Below are 27,815 nucleotides of genomic sequence, written 5' to 3' on the forward strand. Positions count from 1 at the left end.
AGGAGAAGGCCGTGAAAGCAAATTGCTGAATTTTGGGGGTAGATAAAACGATGGAACTTTTACCCTTGAATAATGGCGGTTTAATTGACTGGGCTAAATGATTGATGGCTGGCGAGCACTGAGTTGGAATTACCAGGGCTCCGTGCTCAGGGGGGCACTGCCCTTTTAATTTCCTGTCAGATATTTAAATCCTTCACCTCCCCCTCTGCCAGGAGCTCCCCTGTGAAAGAGTTAAACCTGTCTGGTGGGACACTGCACCTCGAGAAATGTACCCTTTATCAAGAGAACCAGATGAGACAAGTTCATTTAAAAAGCCTGGTTTGTCATTGTTTATCTCATTTTCGGGGTTGACACACAAAATTAGGCTGCCTGACACTCACTCGGGGCCAGCCCTGGCCCTGTCCTGCCTGACCTTTGCAGCTCCAAGCTCTCTGCTCCCCAGCAGCCACTTCCCATTCCCTGCGGGATTCCCCGTGCATCCCACGGGGCCAGGGCAAGGCACAGCAGCACCAGCCAGAAAAAAACAGTTTGGTGCTGGATTTTCGACCTCTTTGCTGCCTTCTGTGCCGAGTTCCAGGTATTTTCCGTCTGAAGATTTAAAGAAATGCTAATATTTATTTATCCCAATATTTAAAAATTGGGAAGGAGGTGGTTTTTGCACACCAGTACCAGGCCAGTCAGAAAAACCAGTTAGCTGCTGGATTTTCGACCTCTTTGCTGCCTTCTGTGCCGAGTTCCAGGTATTTTCCATCTGAATATTTAAAGAAATGTTAATATTTATTTATCCCAATATTTAAAAATTGGGAAGGAGATGGTTTTTGCACACCAGTACCAGGCCAGTCAGAAAAAAACAGTTTGGTGCTGGATTTTCAACCTCTTTCCTACTGTCTCTGCCGAGTTCTAGATATTTTTCAGTCTGAATATTTAAAGAAATGTTAATATTTATTTATCCCAATATTGAAAAATTGGGAAGGAGGTGGTTATTGTAGACCAGTACCGAGCCAGTCAGAAAAAAACAATTTGCTGCTGGATTTTCAGCCTGTTTCCTTGTGGCTGTGCTGAGTTCCAGGTATTTTTCAGTCTGAATATTTAAAAATTGGGAAGGAGGTTGTTACTGCTTTGTTGTGAACGCGTGTGGGAACCCGAGGAAATCTGAAATACACAGGGATGGGATCATAAGTGTTAAAAACAAAGCTGTGCATGCCCCAGCAGGCAGGGTGACCTCTCCGGGCCAGAGGGGAGCTGGAAAATGCATTTTGGGCGTCCACACATTTCACCTTCCCTTGCAATAAATCCCTGCAGGAACGTTGAAGCGCAGCAGGTGCCTGGGTGTGGGTGAGAACACACTGCTCACCCCTGAAGTCGGGGCTGGGGCTTGTGTTTGTGGCTGAGGCCACAGGATTTATTTGGCCAAACTCTTGGGGCTGTCAGTGCCCCCTCTCTGTCCTGCTGCACTGGGGCAGCTGCACTTCTCCTTCGCTGGTTTGGGTTTTTATTTGGGATTTTTTTTTCCCCCCCCTCCCTCCCCGCCCCTTCTCTCCTCCATCCTTTCCAGAGGGATCCCCATTTTCAGGCTGTGTGCTCTGGGTAACGCTTGCAATGCTCAGGATGCCTGAAAAGGGGGGGATGTGGGGTTGGGTGCTGGAGAATGACAAAGTCACGGAGGGCAGGGATGAGTTTATGAAGAGATTTCGTAAGAGAGAGGAAACCGCTGCCAGCCGCAGTGCTGGAGACCTTGGAGGAAAACTTCAATAATTCCCCGAGACATTTTTGGGTGCTGAGCCAACTGCAAGTCCCTCTTTGGGAGCTGGTGCTGATTTTCACTCCCAGTCTTGCTGCAAACAGGCCAGGGGGAGGTTTGATGGACTCCTGCGTTAGCCCCAGCCCTGTGGGGTTCTTTGATAAATGTTTTTATTGCAGTTGCTGGTGCTGCTGAGTGAGGACGGGTTTTAAAAGCAGCCAAAGTGGGTTTGGAAGTAGATTTTGGGTTTGGAAGTAGATTTTGGGTTTGGAAGTAGATTTGAGCACACCCTTGAGCACTTTGTCATCTTTGGGCCGCTTGTGCCCTTCTCGGTTTTTGGTGCCTGACCTGCAAACGCTGCAGGTTGTCCACCAAGATTTGCAAAGATGGGTCACTCAGGCCTGAGTTTTGGTGGAAATTTCTCTTCTCCCATTCCCAATTTAAAAACAAACAGCTGAGAAAAATCAACCCCCAGATTCTGAAAAAAAACAACGTCTAGTAAAAACATCCCTTCAGCCTGAGAAACATCCTCACTGGAGCAGGACAGTAAAAACATGGGACATCTGAAGAGCGGTGTCAATTCCTCGGGAGGAAAAATGTGGAAACCCCCAGGTTTTGGTGGAATATCCTCAGAAAACAAAGCAAACCGAGGGTGACCGGCGTGCAGGGCTGAGGTCTCATAGCTGAAATTTCATTTGGAGCAGGGTGTGAGATGGATTTGGGGTCTCTCCATCCTGAAGGAGAAGGGACTGGCTGGAATATTGGGGTGGAATTGCCCCAGTTATCTGCTCTGCCCTGTCTGTGTCTGTTCTCTCCTGCTTCTCTCTGGTGTCCTTGGCTGTTCTGTTGAAGAGGTGAAACTGCTTCTGGGCTGTGTTGGAGATAAAGGCACTTTTGCACCCCAAAACACCGCGGTGCTGGGCAGAACGGCTCATCCTGCCACCCCCTGCCTTGTCCAGAGTCCCTGTCCAGCTCTCCTGGATCCCCTCGAGGCACTGGAAGGTCAGTGCCCATGGAGGATGCACGGGGAACCATCCAGGAGAGGAATTTCGGGACATCACACCCCTGTACGAGCAGAGGAGTAGGTCAACGGAGAAGGGGGGGTTTTTTTGGGATATCATTTTACCCAGACTGCTCATCTGTCCTGGCTCAAAACACAGCGAGCAAGCGGAAAATCAACAAAAATAATTTTAAAAAATAAAATAAGGCATTTCCAAATAAAATAATAAATAAATAAATAAATAAATAAATAAATAAATAAATAAATAAAAGAAGGCATTTCCAAAGAGCCTGGGCAGCCCCGTGTGAGTAACGAAAACCCCCTGGTTTGGTTGGGTGCTTTATTGCATTTTGCGGGGTGCTGCAGTGCATTCTCCTGCCCAGAAGGGCTGTGTTTCCCCGGGCTGACCCTGCCTGTCCCCTCTGCAGGGCCACCCCTTCGTGGTGCAGTACAACGACGGCAACGCCGAGGTCGTGTCCATGTGGGTGTGCAGGATGCTGGAGGAGCGGCGAGCCCAGGGAGCGCAGTGAGCTCTGCAGCACCCCGAGAGCTCCTCCCGCGCCGGGACCGCCGCCTTTGGACTTTGAGCCACAGCCTGTTTTACTCCGTCGACAAAACTCAGAGTATTTTTCCTCACCGCCACGTTAAGGGATTTTCTTACTTGTTTTCTTCTGTTGCTGAGCGATTTCCAGGTTCTCTTCGGTTAGACTGCGCGCAGCCTTAAAGCGAGTCTTTTATATCTCTGTTTTTGGGTTACTCAGTGTTCTGTTTCCTGACTCCAGAGTGGTTTTTAACTGCTGCTCCTGCCCGAGTGTCCAGAGGATTTCCCGAGGAGTTGCAGGCAGCCACAAAATCCTGGCTTTGAGTGTAAAACTAAAGCAAACAGACAAAAAAAAGGGAGAAATCTCTGGGCTTGCCCGCCCTGTGAAGAGGTGAGGGCTGCCAGCGTCGCACCAGTTACTGACTGGGAATGGCCCTGCCTGATCCCAGGATCAGAGAGGGTTTGCTCAGGTGGGAACGGGGAGCTGGGGGAGGACAGGGCTCTGCTCTGGAGCCAGGCTGGGAGAGCTGGGAATGTTCTCCTGGAGAAGGGCGGGATCCAGAGAATCCTCAGAGCCCCTGGCAGGGCCTGGAGGGGCTCCAGGAGAGCTGGAGAGGGAATTGGGATAAGGGGTGGAGGGACAGGACCCAGGGAATGGATTCCCAGGGCTGGATGGGAGATGGGGAATAATCCTTCTCTGGCACAGCTGGGTGAAGCACAGGCTCCAGGTTTGCTGTTCCAGGGGAAAAAAAAAAAGGAATGACTGCAATGTGTCTGCTCCTGCAGTTCCTGTGGGCACTTCCACAAGACCGACACAGGTCGAATCAGTCCTTGAATCAGTTAAAATGCTTATTAAAAAGAAAAACAAGAAATAAACCACGGATGTGAGAGGCGGGTTTGGGGTGAGTGAGTTGGGTGGGAGGAGGTTGGGGTTTGTTCGCTTGTCTTTGCATTAAAAATAAACTTTTGCTAAAAAATATATATTAAATATATATATAAAAATACTCCGTTTATTTTCTACCTGCAGCTTCAACACCCCCCAAAAAAATTCAGTGCAATTTTCCTCCCGAACCACTGCAGATCCTAAACGTTACTCTGGAAGCAGCCTGGAAAAAGACTTGCTTTCCTTCCTTGGAGGGGATCGTTTGTCTTCTTTTGAAGGGTGGAGGTTGCAGGCGTGAACTTACAGACTGAAGTTTGTCTTAATTGCTCTGATGCCACAACCTCGCTGGCAGATAACAGCGCAATGAATGAGGCAGCAGCCCCCGTTCCTCCAGGTCCTTTTGCTAAAGTGAGACAAATTCCCTCGCTGTGAGCCAGCCAGGGCCTCGGCAGCGCTGCCATTTATTTACCCCTAACAGTTCGGCTTTCCCTGGATAAAAGGTCCCTCTGTCTCTCTCGGATTGAGTTTAAAACTCAGCAAACCCAGGGCTTTTTCCCGCTGCTTTTCCTGGGAGGTCGGGAGGGGAAGATTTGCCCTGAAAATCCGTGTGGGATGGAGCTGGGAAAAAGCCTCCTGGTTCAAGTGCTGACGGAATTATAATTCACCTGGTTCGTGGGTGAAATCGGGGAACTTCGGGAACTCCGTCCCCCCTCCTCTCCCAGATCCCTGGATTCAGTGCAGCCCCGCAGGATTTGGGGGGAACGCGGCTGGATGAGGGAGCAGAGGAGGGGAGTTTGGGATTGACCAGCTCCTCTCAGCCTTGCTGAGCAGCAGCGAGGTTGGACATTCCCAGGGCGCCTCGTTCTGCTCGGGTCCGGGCTCTGGGGGTGCTTTGTCCCCACGTGCGCCCCAGTTCCTGCCGCCGAGGGGCACAGGTGAGGACAAGGACCAGGATTTCTCTCCTCTGGGCTCCCCCTCCCAAATCCAGGTCTCAACCCAGCCCGGGCTCCTCTCCCTGCCCCAGGAACATCCCAATCCCTGTCTGTGCCTTGTGGGATCAGGTGATCCGGGACCCCCAAACCTGCCCGCAGGGATCCCCCAGCTCTGGGCTGCTTTGGGGCTGAGCAGATCCCGCCTCAGCGCACTCCAAAATGGCTTTGAGGTGGCCAGGACATCAAACATGCCCCAGGCTCTGCCTTGGCGTGGCGTCATCCTGTTCCCAGATTCCCAGGGACGGGAATGAACCCCCAGGGATGGGGATGGACCCCCGGGGATGGGGATGGACCCCCAGGGATGGGAGTGAACCCCCAGGGATGGGGATGGACCCCCAGGGATGGGGATGAACCCGCAGGGATGGGAATGAACCCCCAGGGATGGTAGTGGACCCCCAGGGATGGGGATGGACCCCCAGGGATGGGGATGGACCCCCAGGGACGGGGATGGACCCCCAGGGATGGGAATGGACCCCCAGGGATGGGAGTGAACCCCCAGCGATGGGAGTGAACCCCCAGCGATGGGAATGGACCCCCAGGGATGGGGATGGACCCGCAGGGATGGGAGTGAACCCCCAGGGATGGAGATTTTCCTGGAAGTGCCGGGAAGGGGCTCAGCAATGCCGCTCTCCACGCAGGCAGGAGCTGACCCCAAGCTGGGGATGGTTTTCCCCCCTCTCTCCTCTTCGCTGCCGCAGTTTTTTTGGGGATGTGAATCGCGGCGTTTCTCGGCCGGCAAGGTTGCAGGAAATGCAGCGCTGTCACACCCTAGAGCTGGGTGCTGCTCCGGGGGTGGCAGCGGCGCCGTGTCACGGGCACCTCCTTCAGCAGAGGATCCCACGGATGCTGAGTGACCCCCAGTCCCACCCCAGGCCCCCCAGCAGCCCCACACCAGCGTCTCCCCTCCGAGAACCTCAGGGTTGATGATTCCCATGGGAGAGTGGATGTGGGAAAAACGGACCGCGTCCCGTCTCTGCCAAAACTTCCCGTGTTTTCCCATTTCCCTTCCCCAATGCCAGGCAAAGCTCCCGCGAGAAGAAACCCCTGGAAGTTCGCCCTTAAATCAGCCCAGAATCAGAAAATATCTTGTTTCTCGCATCCCGTGGCCAAATCCAGCCCGCTGCCAGCATTCCCAAGGCAAAGCGCCCGTCTTTTGTTTTCCAAAGAAGAGCCTGAAAGCCGGGAGGGGAGGCGGGGCTGCCAGGGCTCCTTTACCTGCCGCCGTCCCTCGGCCCAAGGCCGGCAATGAGATCGCGTTAAGAACGGAGCAACCACCAGGAACAGCTCCCGGGAGCTTCACTGGATCCCCCGGGTACCCGGGAGCGAAAGCGGACGGGAGGATCGGAGCTGGGAGCGGCTGGGGTTGTTCTCCTGCCTCCCGGAGCCGCGTGGTCCTGCGGGGAAAGTTCACCCGGAGGCAGCCGTGGGAGAGGGACGGAGCTCAGGGGCGTGTGGGCAGAACCTGGGAATCTGGGGCTCTGCTGGGAAAGAAAAAAAAACTCCTGCGGGGAGACGAATCCAGCGGTGGGAGAGCGAGAGCTGCGGGAGAAGCGGCTCTGGGGACGGAGGGGGTGAGGAGGGGGCGATGCCACCGCGGCGGGCACCGGCTTCGTCCGGCTCGGTGGCTCCCGCTGTGCCCAGCGCTGTCCCCGGGATGCCCCGGGATGTCCCGGGAGCTGCTCCTGGGCAGGGCAGGGGCAGGAGGGCGGGGGCAGATCGGGGACGGTCCCAGGTGGCGGCTCCCGGGGGTCCGGGGCGCACACACAGAGCCCCCTTCGGCCCCTTCGGGCAGGGAACGGGAGCAGCAGATCCCTCCTTCTCCAGGATGCTCCGGGGGCCTCCAGGCTGCTCGGGCTCCTCGGACACATCTCCGTGCGAGGGATCTTCGCCCCTCTCCCCTCGGGATGCGGCACCCGGAGATAAACCCGGAGACGAGCTCGGGGACACGCCGGGGACCGTCCCTGCCCCGCTGCCCGGCCCGGCAGGGCACGAACTCCTTCCAGGTGTCCCCGGGAGCTGCAGGGGATTCAGCCCCACCCGAGGGTGCCCTTCTGCACCCAGGGCGGCGCATTTCGGGTCCCTCTGCCCCGGGGAAGCAGGCAAGGAGCAGCCCAAAATGCTGCGACTGGGTGGGAGCGGTGTCCCCGAGGCGACAGCCAGGCCTGGGAGGAGCTGGAGCCCACTGACGGTGAGATCCTGAGCTGTAACCCGTAATTTAGGATCACTCATCTCCGGCACTCCCGGGGGGCTCACGGGCACCCGAAATTTGGAGGGATCAGGGGCTATCCCTAAACTTTGTGGCCTCCTCTTGCTCCCCCAGCTCACCAGCACTGGCCGGCCTGGACTGGGAAAACATAACGGGGGAAAAAGAGAAATTTTTTAAAAATCTCCGATTGTAGTATTTGGTCACACGGAATTAAAAAAAAAAAAAAAAAAAAAAAAAAAAAAAAAAAAAAAAAAAAAAAAAAAGTTGTGCATGCTGCTCTGGTGGAAGGTGTCCCTGCCCATGGAGGTGGGGTTGGAAGGAGAGCAGCTTTAAGGTGTCTCCCAACTCAAAGCAGCCACAGCCAGCCCGCGATCCTGCGCCTTTCCCGTAGGGAAGCTGCAGCCGGAGCGCCGCCGAGGAGCTGCGCTGACCCGGGGCCGCGTTACCTTCAGCAGAGGGTCCGTCCATAAAGCACCCGTGTGCAGGACAGGATTTATGGATTGAGCCTTCCCCGCTCCCGGAGCCGCCGCTGCCTCCCGGGCCCCGCTGCGGCCGCTGCCGGCGCCGGGCCCGCCGGGCGAGTTCAAGGTTTGCGGAGAGCCCGGGAGGCGTTCGGCGGCAAATGGATGTCTGGGGCTTTGACGGGCAGCAGGAGGAGGAGAAGTTCCCCGCGGGCCGAGCCGAGGCAGAGCCGCCGGGCCCCAGGCAGGTGAGTGCGGCTCCATCCCGGAGCGAGCCGGGCACGGCACGGGCGGAGCGGATGGAATCGCTGCCCCGGCCTCGTCCCGCTCCGTCCCTGCCCAGGTGTTCGCTTTCACCCGATCAATAAAGTCGAGTCCATCGATCCCGCGTTCCTCCGCAGCCGCTCCGGCCCAGGAAAATCGGGGGGAAGGTTCAGAGGCGAGGGGAGGCTTTGGGTGGGCAGGGGACGGGGCGACAGCAGCGGCGGTGGCACCGCGGGGAGAGCCGGGGGGCGTCATGGGGGGCACAGAGCGGGGGATGCGCGGTGCCAGAGCCGGGATGAGCGCACAGGAGCATCGGGGTGGGGTCGGGTGTGCCCAACCCTGGGAAGGGATCCCGGGGGGGAGCGCACACGGAGAAACCCCCGGGGCTCCGCTGCTCCCCCCAGCCGGGTCAGGCGGAGTGTGCCCGGCCTGCGGAGAGCCGCCGCCCGCTCCCTTTGTCAATGTCCAGTAATTAAAATGTCACCGTTTAATTTTCAGGCCTCTCGGAGCAATCTTTTCCTAATAAAGAGTCTGATCGAAACGCTCCTTCCCCCGCCTCGGCGGGAAGGGCCGCGGAAGAGGCTGCGGAGGTGCAGAGCCGCCGCGGATCGATGGAGAGAAGCCCGGATTGATCGGCCTCTAAAATTAAATTTATTGGGGTCATGGTTTTATATGGTGCTGATACAACTGTTAAATGGGGAACATTCATTTCCAATAGGAGGCGTTTATTAAACTTCCACTGAATTAGACCGCCGTGATTTATGTGGCAATCTCGGCTCAGCCCTCCAGGAGCGCGGGGCCTTCCGCGCCCGCCACGCGTGATTATTTATTTATACACCCGTGACACGGCTCCCTAAGTTTTAACCTAAATTATCCGCCGGCTTCGTCTGCCAGCGCCGCCGGCCCGGAGAACGGGCAAGGACGGGGGGTCCCGTCGGGGCGCAGCGCCCTCCCCGCCGGCCGCAGCCCCTCCGCGCCCCCCGGCCCCGGGGGGATCCCCGGGGGGGTCCCCGGTTTTGGGGGGCGGCGGTGCCCGCAAACGTCCCGTCTCTGGCGTGCGGCGATCGTTGAGCGTTAATTAGAAATTCATTACAATTAAAAGCCGCGCGCACACGCCTTAATTACATCTGATTTTTAATTCCGAATCCGTGTTTACACAGTAAGCGAGACGTACCTCCTGATTATCCCCAATACTCTTTATACTGTACTAATTATGTAAATTAAACCTAATTAACTGACAAAAACTGCAGTCAATTCGACTGTTAAAAGATACGGCGGTGGAGAGAAGGGGAGAGGAGAGGGGAGCGCGGCCGGGGCGGCGGGGCCGGGCTCGGGCTCGGGCCGCTCCTCGCCCCGGGGCGAGCCGGGGGCCGCCTCCGCTCCGCCGCTCCGAGCTCCGCGGGCAGCGGCTCGGCCCGGGCAAGGGCACGGCCGAGGGAACAGGGGCACAGCCGCGTCCTCCCGGAGCGCCCCCTCCCCTCCCGGCACCGCAGGAGCGGCCCCGGTACCGGCGGTACCGGCTGGGTCCGCGCCGCTGCCGGTGCCTCGGAGCCGCTCCCGGAGCTCCGCGGGATCACCCGGAACGCGGCGGCGAGCGGGGCAGCGGGAGCGTCTCACCCGCTCCTGCCTCCGTACGGCTCCCGGAGCGGGGAGGGGGGAGCTGGGGAGGATAAATAATTAAAAGGCGAGGGATAATTACCGGCTCGGGTTGCGATCATCGCGGGAAGGCCGCGCCGCAAGGCCCGGTCCGCGTCCCCCCCGACGGAGCGTCCCGGGGGGAGCGGCGGCCGCTGCCCCGCCTGGGAGCGCGGCGCGGAGCTGGGTCCGGCCGCGGAGGAGAACGGGCGCTCCGCACCGGCGCTTCGCTCCGCGGAGGCTCCGCCGCATCCTCCCGCTGCCGCCGGTGATGGCGGGGAAGGAAGGAGCGGGGGCGCGCACCCAAGTGATAGCTGGGGGCGATCCGCGCCGTTATTAACTTCTGTTTGATCGGCGTAATTGCGCCGATCGCGGCCGGACGCGATGATTAATTACAGTTTAATTAACGTGGCCGTGACGAGCGCCGCATGCGGGAACCCGACCCGGGCAGGGATGCGGCGAGAGGCCCCCGCCACGCCGGCACCAGCGGCGGACACCGGAGCGCCGGGTCCGCTAAGCCGCTCCGCCGGTCCTGTCGGCCGGCGCTGCCGCTGTGGCGAGAGCCCCCGCGGGGAACGAAAAACACGAGCTCGCCGCCCTCCGCCCTCTCCCCCCGGCGATTTCGTTGCCTCCCGATGTCCCCGCCTCGGCCCCGATCCCGCTCCCGCACCCGCGCCCCGCACCGGAGCGCGCACCCCGGCCGCGAGAGGGATGCGCGGCGGCAGCGCGGCCCCGATTTCGATGGGGTCCCTCCGCCGCTCCCCCCGGGCTCCTCTTTTCGTTACCGCCCGCTCCCCACGCAAACTTTCAACGAGCATCGCTCCCCCCGGGGACGGCGGCTCCGCGGGAGGCGGGCGCGGGGGGGGACACGGGGGGCGCGGAGCCCCACGCGGGTGCTGCGCGGAGCCGCTCCCCGCTCTTACCTCGGGCAGCCCGGGCGGGTCCCCGCTCGGTGGCGGCCCCCCACGCCCTCCCCCCGCTCCCTCCCCGCTCCGCCGTGCCTTAAAGCCGCGCCGTGATTGACTGGAGCGCATCGGTGATTGACGGCGGCGGGGTCCCGGAGGCCGTTAATGTAAATATGCTGGTGCTAAGTGGGTGTGTCTTCCCGTTATTTTAGCTGTCACCGGATCAATGTGCGGCGTCTCCAAGTACGGATCCGGATCCTCCCTCGGCGGCGCGGTTGGTCACTCGCTCTTGTTGCATCTCGCCCGGGCGGACGCGGCGGGGCGGGCGGCGGCCCCGAGGCGTCGGTGAAGGGCGCGCCCGCTGCCCGCCCGCCCCGCGGCTTCGGCCGCCCCGGGAACGGGCTCGGTGCGGACGGGCCCCCCCCGGCCGATGGCGGCCCCGGCTCCGGGCTGCGGCCCCTAGTCCCGAGCAGAGCCTGCACGTCCAGCCGGGCTCCGCGGCGCGGTGAGTGCGGGCGGGCGGCGGATGGAGGGGCGGCCGCGGGGATGGGGTAGCGGGGGGGGGGAACGGAAAGCCGGGCGCGATTTCGGGAGTCGCTCCCCGTTATTTTGTGTAATTACCTCGGAAGCGGCTTAAGCACCGGGAGCCCTCCCCGCTAAGCCAATTTGCCCGGCTCGCTGCTGCCCTTCTGCTACGTGCGGCGGGCGCTGCCCGCCCCGGCCCCTAATCCGCCCGTGCCTAATCGCCTGCCGGGGACGCCACAAAGGGGCTCCGGGCCACCGAGCCCGCTCCGCTCCGCTCCGCCCGCGGGCACCGGGAGCCAAGTTTGGGCCCGCCCGCTCCGGCCCGCGGCTCGGGCCCCCGGGACGCGCCGGCCGCATCCTCCGGAGCGTTCGGTTCGAGCCCGCCCGGAGCTCGCCGCAAACCGGCACGGCGCGGCCCGGCGAGCCGGCACAAAGGGAAGGGACGCGGCAATTCCCGGGGACTCGGCGAGGGAGGCAGCGGAGGTGGTGACCCCCCCCCCTCCCCGGGATGCCCTTGCCCCGAGCTCCCGGGGCCGCTCAGCCGCGGGGCCGCGCCCGCCGGGGGATGCGGCGGCGCTCGGTACCGGCGGCCGCGGAGCGGGGGATGCGCTCCGGGACCCCGCCGGTCGGGGAGGGTCCTGCGGCGGCGCCCGAGGGGCTCCGGGTCGGGGCCGGTAGCGCCGAGCGAGGAGCGGCGGGGCCGCGCTGCGGGGATCGGCCGGGCCGCGCCGCGGGGCACCGGGAGCGGCGGAGGGACCCCGGGTGCGCCTCTAACCCGCGGCTTTCCCCGATTTTGTTTTGCAGGGGCGTTTTGGGGGGGAATGGAGGCGATCGCCAGTCAGATGGGAAATGGGAGAGATGCAAGCTCCTCCCCAAATTCAAAGCAAGAGCTGCAGCCGTACCAGGGCTCCAATACCCTCAAGCCCAACCAAGTGGGTGAGACCTCCCTGTACGGCGTGCCCATCGTGTCCCTGGTCATCGACGGGCAGGAGCGGCTGTGCCTGGCGCAGATCTCCAACACGCTGCTCAAGAACTACAGCTACAATGAGATCCACAACCGGCGGGTGGCCCTGGGCATCACCTGCGTGCAGTGCACGCCGGTGCAGCTGGAGATCCTGCGGCGGGCCGGGGCCATGCCCATCTCCTCCCGCCGCTGCGGCATGATCACCAAGCGGGAGGCGGAGCGGCTCTGCAAGTCCTTCCTGGGCGAGCACAAGCCGCCCAAGCTGCCCGAGAACTTCGCCTTCGACGTGGTGCACGAGTGCGCCTGGGGCTCGCGGGGCAGCTTCATCCCGGCGCGCTACAACAGCTCCCGCGCCAAGTGCATCAAGTGCAGCTACTGCAGCATGTACTTCTCCCCCAACAAGTTCATCTTCCACTCCCACCGCACCCCGGACTCCAAGTACACCCAGCCCGACGCCGCCAACTTCAACTCGTGGCGCCGCCACCTCAAGCTCAGCGACAAGACGGCCACCGAGGAGCTGTCGCACGCCTGGGAGGATGTCAAGGCCATGTTCAACGGCGGCACCCGCAAGCGGACCTTCTCCCTGCAAGGGGCGGCGGCCGGCGGGCCCGGGGCCGGCTCCCCGGCCGCCAAGGCCGCGCTGCACCCGCCTCCGCCCGCCGGCCCCGAGCTGGCCCCGGCGCACAAGAGCCTCCGCTGCGGCGGGCAGGAGGCGGCGGGCGAGCGCGGAGCGCTGGGGCTGGCGGCGGCGCACGGCGGGGCCGCGGGCGCGCACGGCGGGGCGGGCGCGGTGCGCAGCTACCCGGTGATCCCGGTGCCCAGCAAGGGCTTCGGGATGCTGCAGAAGCTGCCGCCGCCGCTCTTCCCGCACCCCTACGGCTTCCCCGCCGCCGCCTTCGGACTGTGCCCCAAGAAGCAGGAGGAGGCGCTGGGCGGCGCGGGCGGCGGCGAGGGGGGCAAGGGCGGCGCGCTGCCCCCCGGCATGTTCTGGGGACCCCCGCACCCCCACCCGCACCAGCCGGCCCAGCCGCCGCACCAGCCCGGCGCCGCCAAGGACGGCGGCGTGTACCCCTCGTTCCCCGTGTTCTGGCCGGCCGCCGGCAGCCTGCCCGTGCCGCCCTACCCCGCGCAGAGCCCGGCCAAGGCGGGCCGCTACCGCCGTGGTGGTGGCGGGCGGCGGCGGGCGGCCGCGGCGGCGGCGGCGGAGCCGGCGGGGCTGGCGGGGCGGCACGGGGAGCCGGAGGGCTCGGAGCCCTCGGGCAGCGGCCGCAGCAGCGCGACCCCGCAGGAGGGAGCGGGCGCCGAGGGCGAGCGCTGCCCCAGCGCCCTGTCGCGGGCGGCGGGCGAGGAGGAGCGCTCCGGGGACGAGGCGCTGCTGGCGCCGCTGCCGCTGCCCAGGAAGGGCAGCTACCTGTCCGCCTTCCGCCCGGTGGTGAAGGACGCCGAGAGCATCGCCAAGCTCTACGGCACCCGCGAGGCGTTCGGCGGCGCGGGGCCCCGCGGGCCCGGGTACCTCTCGCCGGACTTCCTCAGCGAGGGCAGCTCCAGCTACCGCTCGCTGTCGCCCGGCGGCGACACGGCCGAGGAGCCCGAGGTGGACGTGGAGTCCAACCGCTTCCCGGAGGACGAGGAGGACGAAGCCGCCGCCGCGCCCGCCGCCGCCCCCGCCGAGGGCCGGGATCCGCCGCGGCTGCTGGCCGGGCCCGAGGAGCCGCCGCCGCCGCCCGCCGGGGCCGACGGGCCCGAGGAGAAAGCGGGCGAGGCGAGCGCTCAGGAGGGCGGCCAAGCCCCCGACGGCAGCCCCGAGCGCGGCGGCGCCTACGAGGTGCGGGGTCGGGCTGCGGGCCGGGGGGAGCTCTGTCCTCGGGGGTCTCCCCGGGCCCCCTGACTCGCTCTTTTTTTTGTAGGTGTTCGCGGCGGAGAGGGGCGAGCACCTGCAGCCGCTGAAAGCCGCGGCCTCCCTGGGAGCCCCCGCCGCCTTCCTGTGCGCCCCCGAGGCCAAGGGTAACGCGGGCCGGGGCAGCGGGGGCCGCTTTCCTTCGGGGGGACGTTCGGGAGAGAAGCGAAACGGAACGGGGTCCGGGGAGGGGAGAAGGCGGCCGGCGCGGCGGGGATGGGCCGGCGGGGCCCGGCTCCCGCCCGCAAGCTACTTTCCACCGGCAAAGCGATTAGGATGTCCGCTAAGAAGGTTTTAAGGAGGGCTTTGCCCGTAATTATGTAATTAAGGATATATCAGGAACCGTACTTTCATTGCTTACGGTCGCAAAAATCCGTTTATTAACTTTTAAGAGCAAGATAAAGAAGACAATCACTCGGCGGCGGAGGATTTGGAGGGCAGAAAATCCTATCAGGACCAAAGGAGCGCCGCTCATCCCAGCCCCGTAAATCCCGACAGAGGTAAGCACCGCTCCGCGGGGCGATGCGCGGCCCCCCCCCGGCCGCGCTGACCGCGCTCTGCCCCCCCGCAGGCGAGGAAGCGCTCGCCATGGATGTCACCGGCACGCAGCTGCTGGAAAAGGACATCGAGAACCTGGCCCGAGGTGAGGCGCCAGCGGGGCCCGGGGTGCGGGGCTGCGGCTCCCCGCGGCCTCTCCGCCGGGTTCTTGCGTTTTGTGCGGGAGCGATTCGTGCCTGATGCGCGATTTGTGCTCCCGGACGGAGAGATGCGCGCTGCTCTCAACCCCGCCGCGTGTGTGTGGTTCTTTTTTAAAACAGATGAGTTACAAAAACTGGTCCTGGAGCAAATGGAGCTGAGGAAAAAGCTGGAGAGGGACTTCCAGAGCCTGAAAGGTACCGGTGCCCCGTCCCCTGCCCGCGGCCCGCCCCGGCCGGGGAGCGGCTCCCGCAGCGGGCGCGGGGCTGACCCCCGGCCCCACAGATAACTTCCAGGACCAGATGAAGCGGGAGCTGGCGTACCGGGAAGAGATGGTGCAGCAGCTGCAGATCGTCCGAGGTGAGGCCGAGCCCATCAGTACTTCTCGTTTTTAAATTTCCTTTTACTTTCTTTAAATATTTTAATTTATTTTTATTTAATTTAATTCTGCTTTTTTTGTTTGTTCGACGGTTTTTTTTTTTTCCTCCGTTTATTTTTGTTTCGGGGTTTTGTTTGTTTGTGGTATTTTGTTTGTGGTGTTTTGTTTGTTTGTCTGGGTTTTTGTTTTGGTGAGGGTTTTGCGTGTGTGTGTGGGGGTTTTGTTCGTTCTGTTTGGGGTGGGGTTTTTTGGTTCTTTTTTTTTTTTTTGCTGTTTTTGTTTTGTTTGGTTGCTTGGTTTATTATTATTATTATTATTATTATTATTATTATTATTATTATTATTATCCTGTATTTTCCCTTGCCCTCCAACTCCCCTCGCGATCCCGGGCTGCCCCGCGAACCGCTGCGGGGCATCGCTCACCACGGGCAGCGAACCACCCTCCCCTCCCTTCCCCTCTCCGCTCTCCCGGCCATCTCCTCTCGGGCCAAACCGAACAAAAACCCGTCCCCGAGCGGCGGAACGCCTCCCGCGGCGAGCCGGGGAAGCCGCGCCCGCTGCGCCCCGGTGTCCCCGCGTCCCCCCCCGGGGCGGGCTCGGCCCCACGGGCGCATCTCTGCCGCTCCCACCGCAGACACGCTGTGCAACGAGCTGGACCAGGAGAGGAAAGCGCGCTACGCCATCCAGCAGAAGTTAAAAGGTACCGGGGAGGGGCACAGGGGGGGCTCGGGGTGGAGGGGGGGGGGTCTCTCCCCTCCCCGCCCCGCGGGTGACGGCCGGGTCCCTTTGCAGAGGCTCACGACGCGCTGCATCACTTCTCCTGCAAGATGCTGACCCCGCGGCACTGCACGGGGAACTGCTCCTTCAAGCCGCCGCTGCTGCCGCAGTGACCCCCCCCGGGCCCCCCAGCCCCGAAGCCATGCGGGCAGAGCCCACACAAGCCATTCCCACGAGGAGACCCTTGTACATAGAGGACTCGGAGCCCGGCTTCGCTCGGACTGGCGATAGAGGGGGGAAGGTCCCGGGGGTCGTGGGGGGGGAGCTCCGGACCCCCCCCCCGCCCCCGCTCCGCCTCCCCCTCCCTCCCTGTGTGTCCGCTTCTTCCACCCTCGTCCAGACCGGAAACAAAAGTGGCTATGTGCAATGGATATAAATGTACTGTGATTCTCTCTTGGTACAGTATTCGTCGGGATTTTTTTTTTTTTTTTTAATTTATTTAACGATGTATATTTATTTATTTATCCCTCCCCCCACACACACACCCCTCGATCACCTCCCAGCCCTCCCTCCCTCCCTCCCTCCCTCCTCCCCTTTCCCCACGCCTGTAAATTCGGGATGTAACGGCACTTTAACGGGCACAACAACGCTCTGGGCACAGCCCCCCTCTGTACGTGATTTCGGTTCTTTAATAAAAACACACCGGCAGCAGCCGCCCGCTGCGTGGGGCCGGCCCGGGGCTGCCCCCGCTCCCCCCCGTCGGTGCCCGTTCCTGTGCCGGTGCCACACGCGGCGGTGACGGCGCTAACGGAGCTCCGAGAGCCAGCCCGAAACACGCGGGTTTTAACCCAGAATGATCCCGGCAGCGCACCGGCACCGGGAGAGCCCCGGGCGGGGGTGGGACATGCCCCGAGCGCCGGGGAAGGGTCCGGGGGTACCCGAGGGCGAGCGGAGGCGGCCCCGGGAGCCCCGGCGAGGAGCAGCCGCCGGTAATTAATTAGCGGCCGCGCTCATTAGGCGTTCGGCGGCCTGGGCCGCCACCGCGTGGGAGCAGCCGGGGATGCAGCGCCCGATCCCGGCCCCAATCCCGAGCTCGGGAGCAGCTGAGCGGGATCAGCAGCGCCAGCATCCCCCGCCCGGCCCCCGAGGGGAGCAGCCCCTTCCCAGCGGGCTGGGACGGAGGTTAAAAACCCCTCGGGGCGGAACCCCCCGTGAGCTTCTCGGGTTTCGGGTTGTCCGGGCCTCAGGGAAAGTTCTCGAGGCTTCTTTGCAATGCCCGGGGCCCGGCTTGGAGCCGCCTGGGGCAGCGGGAGGTTTCTGCTCGCGGCAGGGATGAGCTTTAAGGTCTCCCCCCAAGCCGGTCTGGGATTTTGGGGTTTTCCCTTTGGTCCCAACCGCGGTGCACGGGACTCCCTGCGTGCCACGGGAGCCGCGGGGGCACCGCCGCGCAGGTGAGTGCGGGGGAAATAAAATAAAATAAAATAAAAGGAACAAACCAACCCCAAACCGGCCGGGCGGCGGAGGGGCTGCGCCACCGGGGAGGGGAATTAAGGCTCCGAGTTAAGCTGAGAGGCGCCCGCTGGAGGGAACGGAACATTCTGGAGCTGGGAGAGGAATCGGAACCTTCTTTTCCTGTGCGTTTTGCGCCTCTCCGGGTCGCTGGTGTCACCTCGCCCAGGAGCTGCCCTGGGTGTCTCTCCAGCCCAGGATTTCACCCGGGTCCCGCCGCGCCCACCTGCCCCAGCCGTGCCTCAAAAAAAAAACCCAAAAAACCCCGAGCCATCAGGTCGAATTAATATTTCCCCACCACTTAGCGCTCATTAAAATGTGCTTTGCGGGAATTTAATGTGCGACTTGAAAATGACACAACGTATTAAGCGCTTAATATACTAGAAATTATGAAACTATTGCAGCCTAAGTAATATGAAATAATTAAGAGTGAATTAAACTTCACCGGCAGGGTGAGGGAAAGGCTTCACGTTTTTTTTATTCCTCTTTTTTGTTGTTGTTGCTGTTGTTTAGCCCCAAAACAGGGGAAGGCTTCAGATTTTTTTATTCTTCTTCTGTTATTGTTGTTTAGCCTCAAAGCAGGGAAAGGCTTGGAATTTTTTATTCTCTTTTGCTGTTTGTTGCTGTCGTTCAGTCTCAGAATAGCTGAATGCCCCTTAACAGCCCCTGAGCGATCAGCGGCCGGAGTTTCGGGGTTTTTCGCTAATCCGAGCAGGAGGCGCGGGCTGGAGCCTGCGCGGGGCTGGGAGCGGGGGAAGCAGAAGGTCTGCGGGCCGCAGCTGATGGAGCCGCTCTTTCAGGCCAGTGGCGGAGCAGCTCGGAGCTGTCGCCAGACCCGCAGCCTGCTCCCCATATGCTGCTGCTCCCTGCCCGGTGCTCGGGAGCTTCGCTGGGAGCTTTTCCAGCGGCTCCCGCTGCCCCGCGGCCCGAGCCGCTGCGCTCCTCCCTCGGGGGGGCGCGGACACCCGGGAAAACCCCAGCCGAGATTCCCTCCCTTCGCGGATGGATTCCAGGGGTTTTCCCTGGGCCGGGGGGTGCCCTCGGGAGGGTTTCCAGCCATGCCGAGCGCCGGGTTTAGGCAGGATTGGGAATGGACGGGAATGTTCCTCCGAGCACCGAGCGCGCCCCAAACCTCTGCGCGGGTGAGTCTTTACAGGGGATATTGGGAAGGAACCGTTCCCTGGGAGGTAAAAAATATTTTTATTGCTTAAGCGACGTTATTTTTATCAAGGCCAGAATTTAACTAACTCTGCAAAAGGCAGTATCACGGAGTTACGAGCGAGGTGCTGGGTGTCTCTCGTTTTTGCTGACACAGGCTCTCGTTTCAAGGCGCTCAAAACCCCCCTGTTTATTTAAGGCCGGGCTCCCACTTCTACCTCACCTCTGTGCGGAATTTTCTCGCTTTCAGCAGCGCCGATCTGCCCGTTAGACAACCCGAAACAAATGTCTGGGCGCCTTTAGCCGACGCATCAGGCTTAGACGTCGTACATCCTTCCCGCACAGCCCCAGAAGAGCCCCTTCCCAGCCGAGCGAGGGAATTCCCGGAGAAGCCGCGGCCGTGCCCGGATCCCGGCGATGCCCAAGGCCCTGCTGGAGCAGCCTGGGACCGCGGCGGTGTCCGTGCCATGGCAGGGGTGGCGCTGGGTGGGATCCCGGCCCTTTTCCCGGCCCTCTTCCCGGCCCGATCCACGATTCCGGGCAGGCGCCAGGAGGTGGCGGCCGCAGCGCCGCTGATCCCAGCGCTGCTCCGGGGTTTGGAGGGCTTGGAACACAGACCCTGAGGGAGCCGGGGTTGTTCATCCCGGAGAAAAGGAGACTCCGAGGTGACCTCATCACTCTCCACAGCTCCCTGAAAGGTGGCTGGATCAGCTGGGGTCGCGGCCTCTTTCTCCAGGCAGAACCAGAGGACTCAGCCTCAGGCTGCGCCAAGGGAAATACAGGTTGCATATCAGGAAAAAGTTTTTTTTACAGGAAGAGTGATAAAGTCCTGGAACGTCCTGCCCGGGGCGGTGGTGGAGTCACCATCCCTGGACGTGTTTAACAAAGCCTGGACGTGGCAGTGGGTGCTGTGATCTAGTCGAGGTGCTGGGGCTGGGTTGGACTCGATGATCCCGAAGGTCTCATCCAGCTCGGACACTCTGTGATTCCCAAGGGAGGTTCTGCGCTCCTGCCGCGGATCCTGCCCGGCGTCCCTCGGGAGGGCGAGGGGAGGCACCGCCAGCTCCCCGGCCGAGCCCAGCCTGGGGCAGTTTTGCCCTCCCCGGGCCCCTGTGCAGCGCCTCGGGGTGCTCGCAGCCCCTCCCAGCTCGGTGTCCCCTCTCCGGGGGCAGGACGGGGGCGATCCCGATCCCGAGGGGCCGCGCTGCCCGCTGCGCTCCGCGCCCCGCACTCAGCCCGGCCGCTCCCGCGCATTCCCTTACCCCGTGCCCATCTCACCGCTCCGGCCGTGCCAGAGCCAAGGCAAACAAATCCCCGGGGTTCCCTTCCCTTCCCTCCCCGAGCGCCTCCAGGAAGAATCCGTGCTGTTCCCAGCCGCCGGCGTTCGGCCCCTCGCGGGTGCATTCCAGAGGGATTTGCTCCATCACCTTCCCAGGGTGCCCTCTCGGGATCCTCCTCTCCCGGGACAAAGCTGAGAGCCCCAGGTGTTTGTGGGGTTGTTTTTTTTTTTTTTTGGTTGGTTGGTTGGTGGGGTTTTTTAATGTATTTTGCTTTTTCCCCAGTGCCAGCGCTGCCGTGACCCCGTGGAGGTGATCTCTTGGTCCCACAGGGATGCTGGCAGATTCCCGGGATTCTGCCCACCATGGATGTGTTTGTCCAGAGGGATGAGGAGCACCTGGAGGGCTCAGGTGTGTCCAAAACAATCCCGTGGTCCCACAGGGATTCTGCCCACCATGGATGTGTTTGTCCAGGGGTTTGAGGAGGACCTGGAATGTTCAGGTGTGACCAAAACAATCCCATGGTCCCGCAGGGATTCTGCCCACCATGGGTGTGTTTGTCCAGAGGGATGAGGAGGACCTGGAGGGCTCAGGTGTGTCCAAAATGATCTCGTAGTCCTACAAGGATGCTGGCAGATTCCTGGGATTCTGCCCACCATGGATGCGTTTGTCCAGGGGGATGAGGAGGACCTGGAATGTTCAGGTGTGACCAAAACGCGCCCCGAGCTGTTGGCTGCCTGCAAATCCCGAAAGATCTCACCTGGGAGAAATCCCAGCTGTTTCAGGCTCTGGCTGAGCACAAGGCGGTGTTCAGGAAGGAGGAATCTCCTCCTTGCCCGGCCAGAGGTTCCTCCTGCCTTATCTTCATATTTTTGGGGGAAAACCCTTTAATCTGAGCAGCGATGCGTCTGGCTGGTGTCCTTTGGGTTGAAATCCAGTATTTTAGGGGCAACTGTGAGCAGGACAGCAAGGAGCTGTTTGTAAACAGGGGCTGCCCACGTGTGAGGAGATGTGGGTTTAATTAAATCGGTCGAATTTTGGGTGCTCACAGGGCTTCTTGTGCGTCGCTGTGCTGTGAGAAGGGCGTGTGCAGGGCGGCTCTGCCTTGCTCACGGAATCGCTTTCGTTTTCACGTGATAACGCAAACTCCGTGATTATCCTGGAAACTTAAAACACATTTTCCTGGTTTTTTTTATTTTTTACCCCCTTTGATCTCCTCTCTGGCTCTTAACAAACTTGTGGGATCTCGTTTTTGGAAGGATTCTCCAGGTCTGCTCGTTTTGGGAGATCCAGCATCTTAAGATGCAATCCCAAAATGGTAAGATTGGTTTTCCATCCTATTTGATGTCATTTTGGGGATCTCTCCTCCAGGCTGAGCAGCTCCATCTCCTCATCCCGCCCTCACAACGGGGGTTCCCCCGTCCCCAGGAGCTCCACATCTCGCTTGTCTCAGGTCACTCCTGAGCCCCTGGCACGGGCTGGAATTGCGGCTCAACTCCTGCCCCAAAGGAAAACCCTCTGGAAGAGAGGACAGGAGCGCTTTTTGGGAATCCTTCTGCGCTGCCCCGGCTCGGGAAGCTGGAAGGGCCGTTAATGTTCCCTTCCCCGGGCCCTGCCAAGTCTCGCACCTTTTAATTCGCTCTTTTCCCAAGCATTCCTGGATTTACGGCTCCGCTCCGCCCGGATCCGGCGCGGGTGGAAATCTCCCTCCAGAGGGTCACTCCACGCCGTAACCTCTGTGGGCTCCCTGGAGGAAGCTGATGTGTTATTCCCTGGAAAATTTCCACCTGAACTGGGTGTTCAGGCTGGATTTTTTTGGGAATTCAGGCTTTGGAAGCCGCGGTGATTATGTCTGGGCTGAGGGCTGTTACTCCACCTGCTTCAAACGCTCCCTTGTTTTCAGGTAGGCCGGATTCGGGAACGTGCTAATTGTGGAAAAAATGAAAGAGAAACTGAGGGGGGGAAAAAAAAGGAGAAGCCTGGGAGAAAATGGATTTTCAGGGATGCCTGCAGCACGTGAGGAGAACATTTGGAGCCGGTTACCATCCGCAGCGCTTGTCCAAAGCAAACACCGCCAGCCCAGCCCAGCTCTGGCTGCGTGACTGCCATAAACCGTGGCGAGGGCATCCAGACTAGCACAGCCCTGGAACCGCTTCCAGGATTAGGTCTTACTCCCTTGAAAAATAAACCTCGGCAAGGGCCCCGCTCCCCCCGGTAAAAATTCCGCCTCCGCAGCTCTGATCAGGTTTTCCAGAGCCGCGGTCCAAATTAGAAACCGCAGGCAGAACATCTGACCCGGGAGAAGGAGATGGAGCCTCTCGTTTATTTGAAGCGGTGCCAGGCTGGAAATTTCCAGAGTTCTCAGGGGTCCCGCCCGCGGCAGAGCCGTGGAGTGCCCCGGGGAATCTGCTCCTGGCGCAGCAGAGCTCTGCCACAACCGAACTCCCGCTCGTCCCCGCTCCCAGGTGGATGAGGCTCCGCTGCAGGGCTCTGGGAGAGCTGGGAATGTTCACCTGGGGGAGAGAAGGTTCTGGGAATATCTCAGAGGGCCTAAAAGGGGCTCCAGGAGAGCTGGAGAGGGATTTGGGACAAGGGCTGGAGGGACAGGACACAGGGAATGGATCAGAGTGGGAAAGGGGAGATTTGGGTGGGATATTGGGAAGTTACTGCTTTGAAAGAGTTTGCTGGGTGGAGACACCAAACAGAAAGGATCTTGTGTAATTCTGCTTTTTAGGTCTAACACTAAATTCACCCCTTGATCCCTTGGCTTTCCCACAGGCGGATGGCCGAGGAACGCCCGGGAAAAATCTGAATTTTGGAAGCACATGGCATCTCCCAGGATCGGCCCCAGGTACCGCTGTCCCTAATTTTTGTCCAGACAGCCAATATTTCAGAGCTCTTCCCATCCTCCAAGTCCTCTGGAAGTGTCAAGGGGTTTTCTTTTTGGTGGTGGGTCTTTTTTGTTGGTTTTTTGTTTGTTTGTTTTGTTTTGTTTTTTGGTTTTTTTTTTTTTGCATCCAGGAAATGGAACAATAATGGAGGACTTAATTTTCCCATCTGTCAACTCATCCCGAACAAATTGTGCGTCCTTCTCTTCGGAGTGAAATCTCAGCTAAATTAAAAGCTGTAAGTGTTCATTTTCATGTAGCAGAGGTTCTGGAGGAAATTCTGTCATCACTTTTCTGCATGGGTTTTTTTTTTCTTCTTATTTTTTTTTTTTTTTTTTTTCTTTTTTTTTCTTTTTCTCTTTTTAAAAATGCATTACAAGCGAGGGATGATTTGTTTTGGTAACTCTGGGTGGTGGTGGCTCTGTCTGAGGTATCCAGCCTTAAATTACGCTGCCCCAAAGCACTGCTGGGCAGGTTGATGCCGGAATTATCACGGAATTCGGGAAGGATTGGGGCTGGAGGGACCTTAAACCCCGTCCAGTGCCACTCCTGTGTCCCAGGAGGCATTTTGGGTGGCACAGGAGGTGTTTTGGGGTTACAGAAAGCATTTTGGGCATCCCAGGAGGTGTTTTTGGGGTCAGAAGAGGTGTTTTGAGCATCCCAGGAAGTGTTTTGGGGGTCACAAGATGCGTTTGGGGTATCACAAGAGCTGCTTTGGGTGTCAGAAGAGGTATTTGGGTGTCACAAGAGGCATTTTTGGTGTCACAAGAGGTGTTTGGACGGCACAGGAGGCATTTTGGGCATCCCAGGAGGTGTTTTTGGGGTCAGAAGAGGTGTTTTGGGGGTCACAGGGGGTATTTGGGCATCCCAAAAGGAGCTTTGGGTATCCCAGGAGGTGTTTTGGGTGTCACAAGAGGTGTTTTCGGTATCCCAGGAGGTGTTTTGGGTGTCACAAGAGGCATTTTTGGTGTTACAAGAGGTGTTTGGACGGCACAGGAGGCGTTTTGGGCATCCCAGGAGGTGTTTTGGGGGTCACAGGGGGTATTTGGGCATCCCAAAAGGAGTTTTGGGAATCCCAGGAGGTGTTTTGGGTGTCACAAGAGGCATTTTTGGTGTCACAAGAGGTGTTTGGACGGCACAGGAGGCACTTTGGGCATCCCAGGAGGTGTTTTGGGCGTCACAGGAGGCCAAAAATCCCCCTTCTCTCTCCCAGTTCTCTTTCACTGCCGATGTTTTCCGTCCTGCCCTCGTCCCGTCCCGACGCCGCCCAGCTGGCCGGCTCTGATAAGGGCTCCGGGGGCAGATAAGAAGTTCTTCCCCTTCTCCTGGCTCATCTGGAGCAGCAGGGAACGGGGAGGCTCCGTCCTCACAGCCCCGTTAAACTCACGGGGGAAAGCGCAGCCGCTCCCTCCTGGGAAAAAAAAAACATTCCTCAACTTCGCCAATCTTCGGTGGAAGAAGCGAAATAATAACAAACAAAAAGTCGGTTCCCATTTTTTTCTCAGCTGCCCTGAGCCACCCTGGAGGCTCCAGGGTGCAGAACCCCGACTCTGTGATGTGGCAAAGGCCACGCCCGGAGAGAGACCGGTAGGAATTTGGCTCCGGAGCTGCTTCCATCGGAAAACAAAAAGGGTTTCTGCGACGGCTCGGGACGAGCGCCAGCTCCAGGGCACGAACCCTTCTCAGACCGTGGTAACCGCGGGAGATTCCTCACGAGATCCCCTCCAAGCCCGCAGCAGCTCGAGTGCCAGGTGGTGGCAAATCCCGGGAAATCGGGGCAAATCGGGATCCTTTCCTCCTCGTCTGGCGGCTTCTCCCCTGGCGAGGCAGAGCACCGGGAAACCGCGGAGCGATCCTGCCGGGATGTCCAGAGGAGCTCGGGGAACTTCCCACATGGAAAACGGAGGGGAAGAGGCAGCTCCTGCCCCGAGCTCCGGCGCCGGGAGCTGCCGGCGGCTCCAGCTTCGGAGGGGATCAGCTCCGAGGGTTTTTGCTGGCCCGTGCTGCAGCAGGGATGAGCGACGGTGTCAAAACAGCGGAGACGGCGTCACACAACCCCCGTGGGGTCGAGGTTCCGCTTTCCAGCCCGGAAAGATGTCGCTCCGTTGGGGAGCAAACGGGCAAAAAAAACCAAGAAAAAGATAATAATAATTTAAACAATCTCATTTTGTGCGCTGCAGACAAAAAGCTCTTTGTGCCCGGAGCTGACAACGACAAATAGAGAGGAACCTGTTGATCTCGGGGAGAAGCGGAGGATTGTGGCGAGAAGAAGACCGTGGCCGTTCGTCCGGCCGGCCGCTGAAACGCTTCAGGCAGGGTTTGCTCGGAGAGACGCCGGCTCCCGCTCATGGCTTTTTCCCTGGAGCCTGGAAAACGCTCCCCGCGCCCGGACGCGCTGCCCTGGGCGCCCGCGCCAGAGGTGGGACGCTCCCGGGCGGCTCCGCGCCCGCCCCGAGGCGTCGGGACCGTCACCGACGCTCGCAAACCGCTCCGACGGCGCCAGCGGCGCTCCGACGCCGGCGTCCGCCCGAGCGGGACGCGGGGGAAAACGCGGCGACGAAACGCCCGGAATGCCGCGACGCTGCCGGAGGGAGCCCAAAGGCCGCGTCCGGCGCTGATAAAAAGCGCGTTTACCAAAGGCGACGTTGGATTTCCCTCCGAAACGGAGCGCATTCGAAGCTGTCTCAAGCGGGGCGGTTTAATTTGTGACGGAGTTGGCGAAGCCTTCAGCCGGCTCCGGAGGAACAGCGCCGGGCTACAAAACGCTTCCCAGATCATGCGGGGTTCTTTCACAGGGAGCCTGGAGGGGAAAAAAAAAATTTGGGAACGGGTTTGGGGTGGTGGCGCGCACGTCTGGGGAGAGCAGAGCCCGGGTCGGGGCGCACGGGACGCGCTGACCAGAAATATTTGCGCTGAGCTTTGATGGGCTGCCTCAAATGACCTCCAGAGCCTGCGCAGAGCAACACGGAGTTAAAAAAATATAAAATAATAATAATCCATTAGAGCCTGGAATGAATCCGAGCCCATCGGTGCCGGGGAGGCCTATGGAAACGGGTGGAATTTGGAATAGATCAGGGGAGAAATCGCAACAGAAGGCTTTTTTTTCCCGCCTGGTTTTATTTGTCTTAATGTTTTAATCTTGATGTATTTGTTTTTATTTATCTAAAATTATTTATTTGTTTTTATTTAAATTTATTTATCTTAATTTCTCTTTATTTTTGTTCCTTTCTCTTTAATTATATATTTATTTTAATTTAAATTTGTCTATCTTAATCTTTATTTCTCTTAATTCATCTTTATTTTTAATTTTATTTAATTTCTCTTTATTATATATTATATATATTATATAATATTATATATTATATATTATTATATATTTATTTTTATTTCTACTTATTTCTCTTTATTTCTCCTTATCTCTTTATCTTTAATTATATAATTTAAAAAATTTGTTTATCTTAACATTTATTTATATTTTTATTTATTTATCTTTATTGATCTTTATTTTTTATTTACTTTTATTTATCTAATTTATTAATATTTATTTATCTTTAATGATATATTTTTTTATTTCTCTTTATTTCTCTTTACTTATGTATCTTTATTTAAATTTATCTTTACTTCTTGATCTTTAATTATTTATTTTTATTTATATTTGTTTATTTATCCTTTACTCATCTGTATTTATTTCTCCTTTTCTATTTCTCTCCATTTATTTGTCTTTATTTTCCTTCTCCCTTTGCCACGCTGATTTTTCACCCCACCGTGGGTGATGCGTTCCCAGCATGGCTGGATTGGGCCCGGGATCCAATTAACCTCATTAAAAGTACAAACTAATAATAATCATTCAGAATATGAATTAATAATCTTTGTTCGAAGTATAAATCCCTCTTTCCAAGTTGGTTTGCCATGGACAGCCCCACCAGGGATTTAACCGGAGTTTTGGGGCTCAGCTGTTTTTTAAAATACTATTTTTTAATGCCAGCTATTTAAAATAGTATTTAAAATACTACTTTTTAAGCCAGCTCTATTTACCTGTGCTTTTGGAGGGTAATTTTTGGGATTTGGGCTTTTCCAGCCTCGGGGATTCCGGAATTCCTGCTCGCCAAGCAGAGGCATTTTCCAAGCCCTGCTCCTCCTTCTCCCTTTGCCATCCTGATTTTTCACCCTGGTAGCGGTGGATTAGGCCTGGGGTCCAATTAGCCTCATTAAAAGTATGAACTAATAATGATAATTCAGAATATAAATTAATAATTCTTTGTTCAAAGTCTAAACGAACAATTCCTCGTTCCAAGTTGGTTTGCCATGGACAGCCCCACCAGGGATTTAACCGGAGTTTTGGGGCTCAGCTGTTTTTTAAAATCTTATTTTTTAACTGGAGGCAGCTCTATTTACTTGTGCTTTTGGAGGGTAATTTTTGGGATTTGGGCTTTTCCAGCCTCGGGGATTCCGGAATTCCTGCTCACCCAGCAGAGGCGTTTTCCAAGCCCTGCTCCTCCTTCTCCCTTTGCCATCCTGATTTTTCACCCTGGAAGCGGTGGATTAGGCCCGGGGTCCAATTAGCCTCATTAAAAGTATGAACTAATAATGATAATTCAGAATATAAATTAATAATTCTTTGTTCAAAGTCTAAACGAACAATTCCTCGTTCCAAGTTGGTTTGCCATGGACAGCCCCACCAGGGATTTAACCGGAGTTTTGGGGCTCAGCTGTTTTTTAAAATCTTATTTTTTAACTGGAGGCAGCTCTATTTACTTGTGCTTTTGGAGGGTAATTTTTGGGATTTGGGCTTTTACAGCCTCAGCGATTCTGGAATTCCTGCTCACCCAGCAGCGGCGTTTTCCAAGCCCTGCTCCTCCTTCTCCCTTTGCCATCCTGATTTTTCACCCTGGAAGCGGTGGATTAGGCCCGGGGTCCAATTAGCCTCATTAAAAAGATAAACTAACCATTCCTCATTAAAAATATAAACTAATATTTCCTCATTCAGAGTATAAATTAACAATTCCTCCTTCCAGGTTGGACAGTCCCACCAGGATTTTGTGCCTGATCCTGGAGTTTGGGGCTCAGCTTTTTTGTGGTTTTTTTTTTAAATATTATTTTCTTTAACCGGAGGCTCCTCTATTTGTATGTGCTTTGGGAGGGTAATTTTATGGGTAAATATAATCTTTATTAATATT

The 27,815-nt window shown here is 58.4% G+C and overlaps 2 protein-coding genes and 1 long non-coding RNA gene across 5 annotated transcripts in view; all 3 read left to right on the top strand.

The window, feature by feature from the left end:
- MAP2K5 (mitogen-activated protein kinase kinase 5) overlaps positions 1–3,487 on the top strand; it is a 133,772-nt gene extending 130,285 nt beyond the window's left edge. For both annotated transcript variants that reach the window (XM_040077340.2, XM_040077344.2), the window contains exon 22: positions 3,170–3,487. In XM_040077340.2, the coding sequence (XP_039933274.1) occupies positions 3,170–3,271 (102 nt within the window). In that variant the 3' untranslated portion in view covers positions 3,272–3,487. The remainder of the gene's footprint in view (positions 1–3,169) is intronic.
- Positions 3,488–11,959: 8,472 nt separating this feature from the next.
- On the top strand, positions 11,960–16,050 carry SKOR1 (SKI family transcriptional corepressor 1). The gene is made up of 8 exons (XM_040077515.2): positions 11,960–13,942; positions 14,025–14,121; positions 14,407–14,514; positions 14,586–14,657; positions 14,833–14,907; positions 14,996–15,070; positions 15,724–15,789; positions 15,882–16,050. Exons 1-8 carry the CDS (start codon positions 11,975–11,977, stop codon positions 15,977–15,979), a joined length of 2,559 nt encoding a protein of 852 aa, XP_039933449.2. The 5' UTR covers positions 11,960–11,974; the 3' UTR covers positions 15,980–16,050.
- A 1,004-nt stretch (positions 16,051–17,054) lies between these two features.
- LOC120758850 (uncharacterized) lies at positions 17,055–24,977 on the top strand. Of its 2 annotated transcripts, none has more exons than XR_005703029.2 (4): positions 17,055–17,257; positions 22,529–22,601; positions 22,772–22,876; positions 24,144–24,977. It is a non-coding gene; the product is annotated as an uncharacterized LOC120758850 (long non-coding RNA). The 2 variants fall into 2 exon arrangements; XR_005703030.1 differs by lacking the exon at positions 17,055–17,257 and adding an exon at positions 20,085–20,161.
- Positions 24,978–27,815: the final 2,838 nt, after the last annotated feature.

Source organism: Hirundo rustica, chromosome 13, assembly GCF_015227805.2.
Source record: "Hirundo rustica isolate bHirRus1 chromosome 13, bHirRus1.pri.v3, whole genome shotgun sequence".
NCBI lineage: Eukaryota > Metazoa > Chordata > Aves > Passeriformes > Hirundinidae > Hirundo > Hirundo rustica.

Excerpts from the sequence above, each read along its gene's own strand:
- SKOR1 (XM_040077515.2), top strand. The coding sequence starts at position 11,975 with ATGGAGGCGATCGCCAGTCAGATGGGAAATGGGAGAGATGCAAGCTCC. Across the intron at positions 14,658-14,832 it reads CATCGAGAACCTGGCCCGAG|ATGAGTTACAAAAACTGGTC; the intron begins GTGAGGCGCCAG and ends TTTTTAAAACAG. Across the intron at positions 15,790-15,881 it reads CATCCAGCAGAAGTTAAAAG|AGGCTCACGACGCGCTGCAT; the intron begins GTACCGGGGAGG and ends GTCCCTTTGCAG.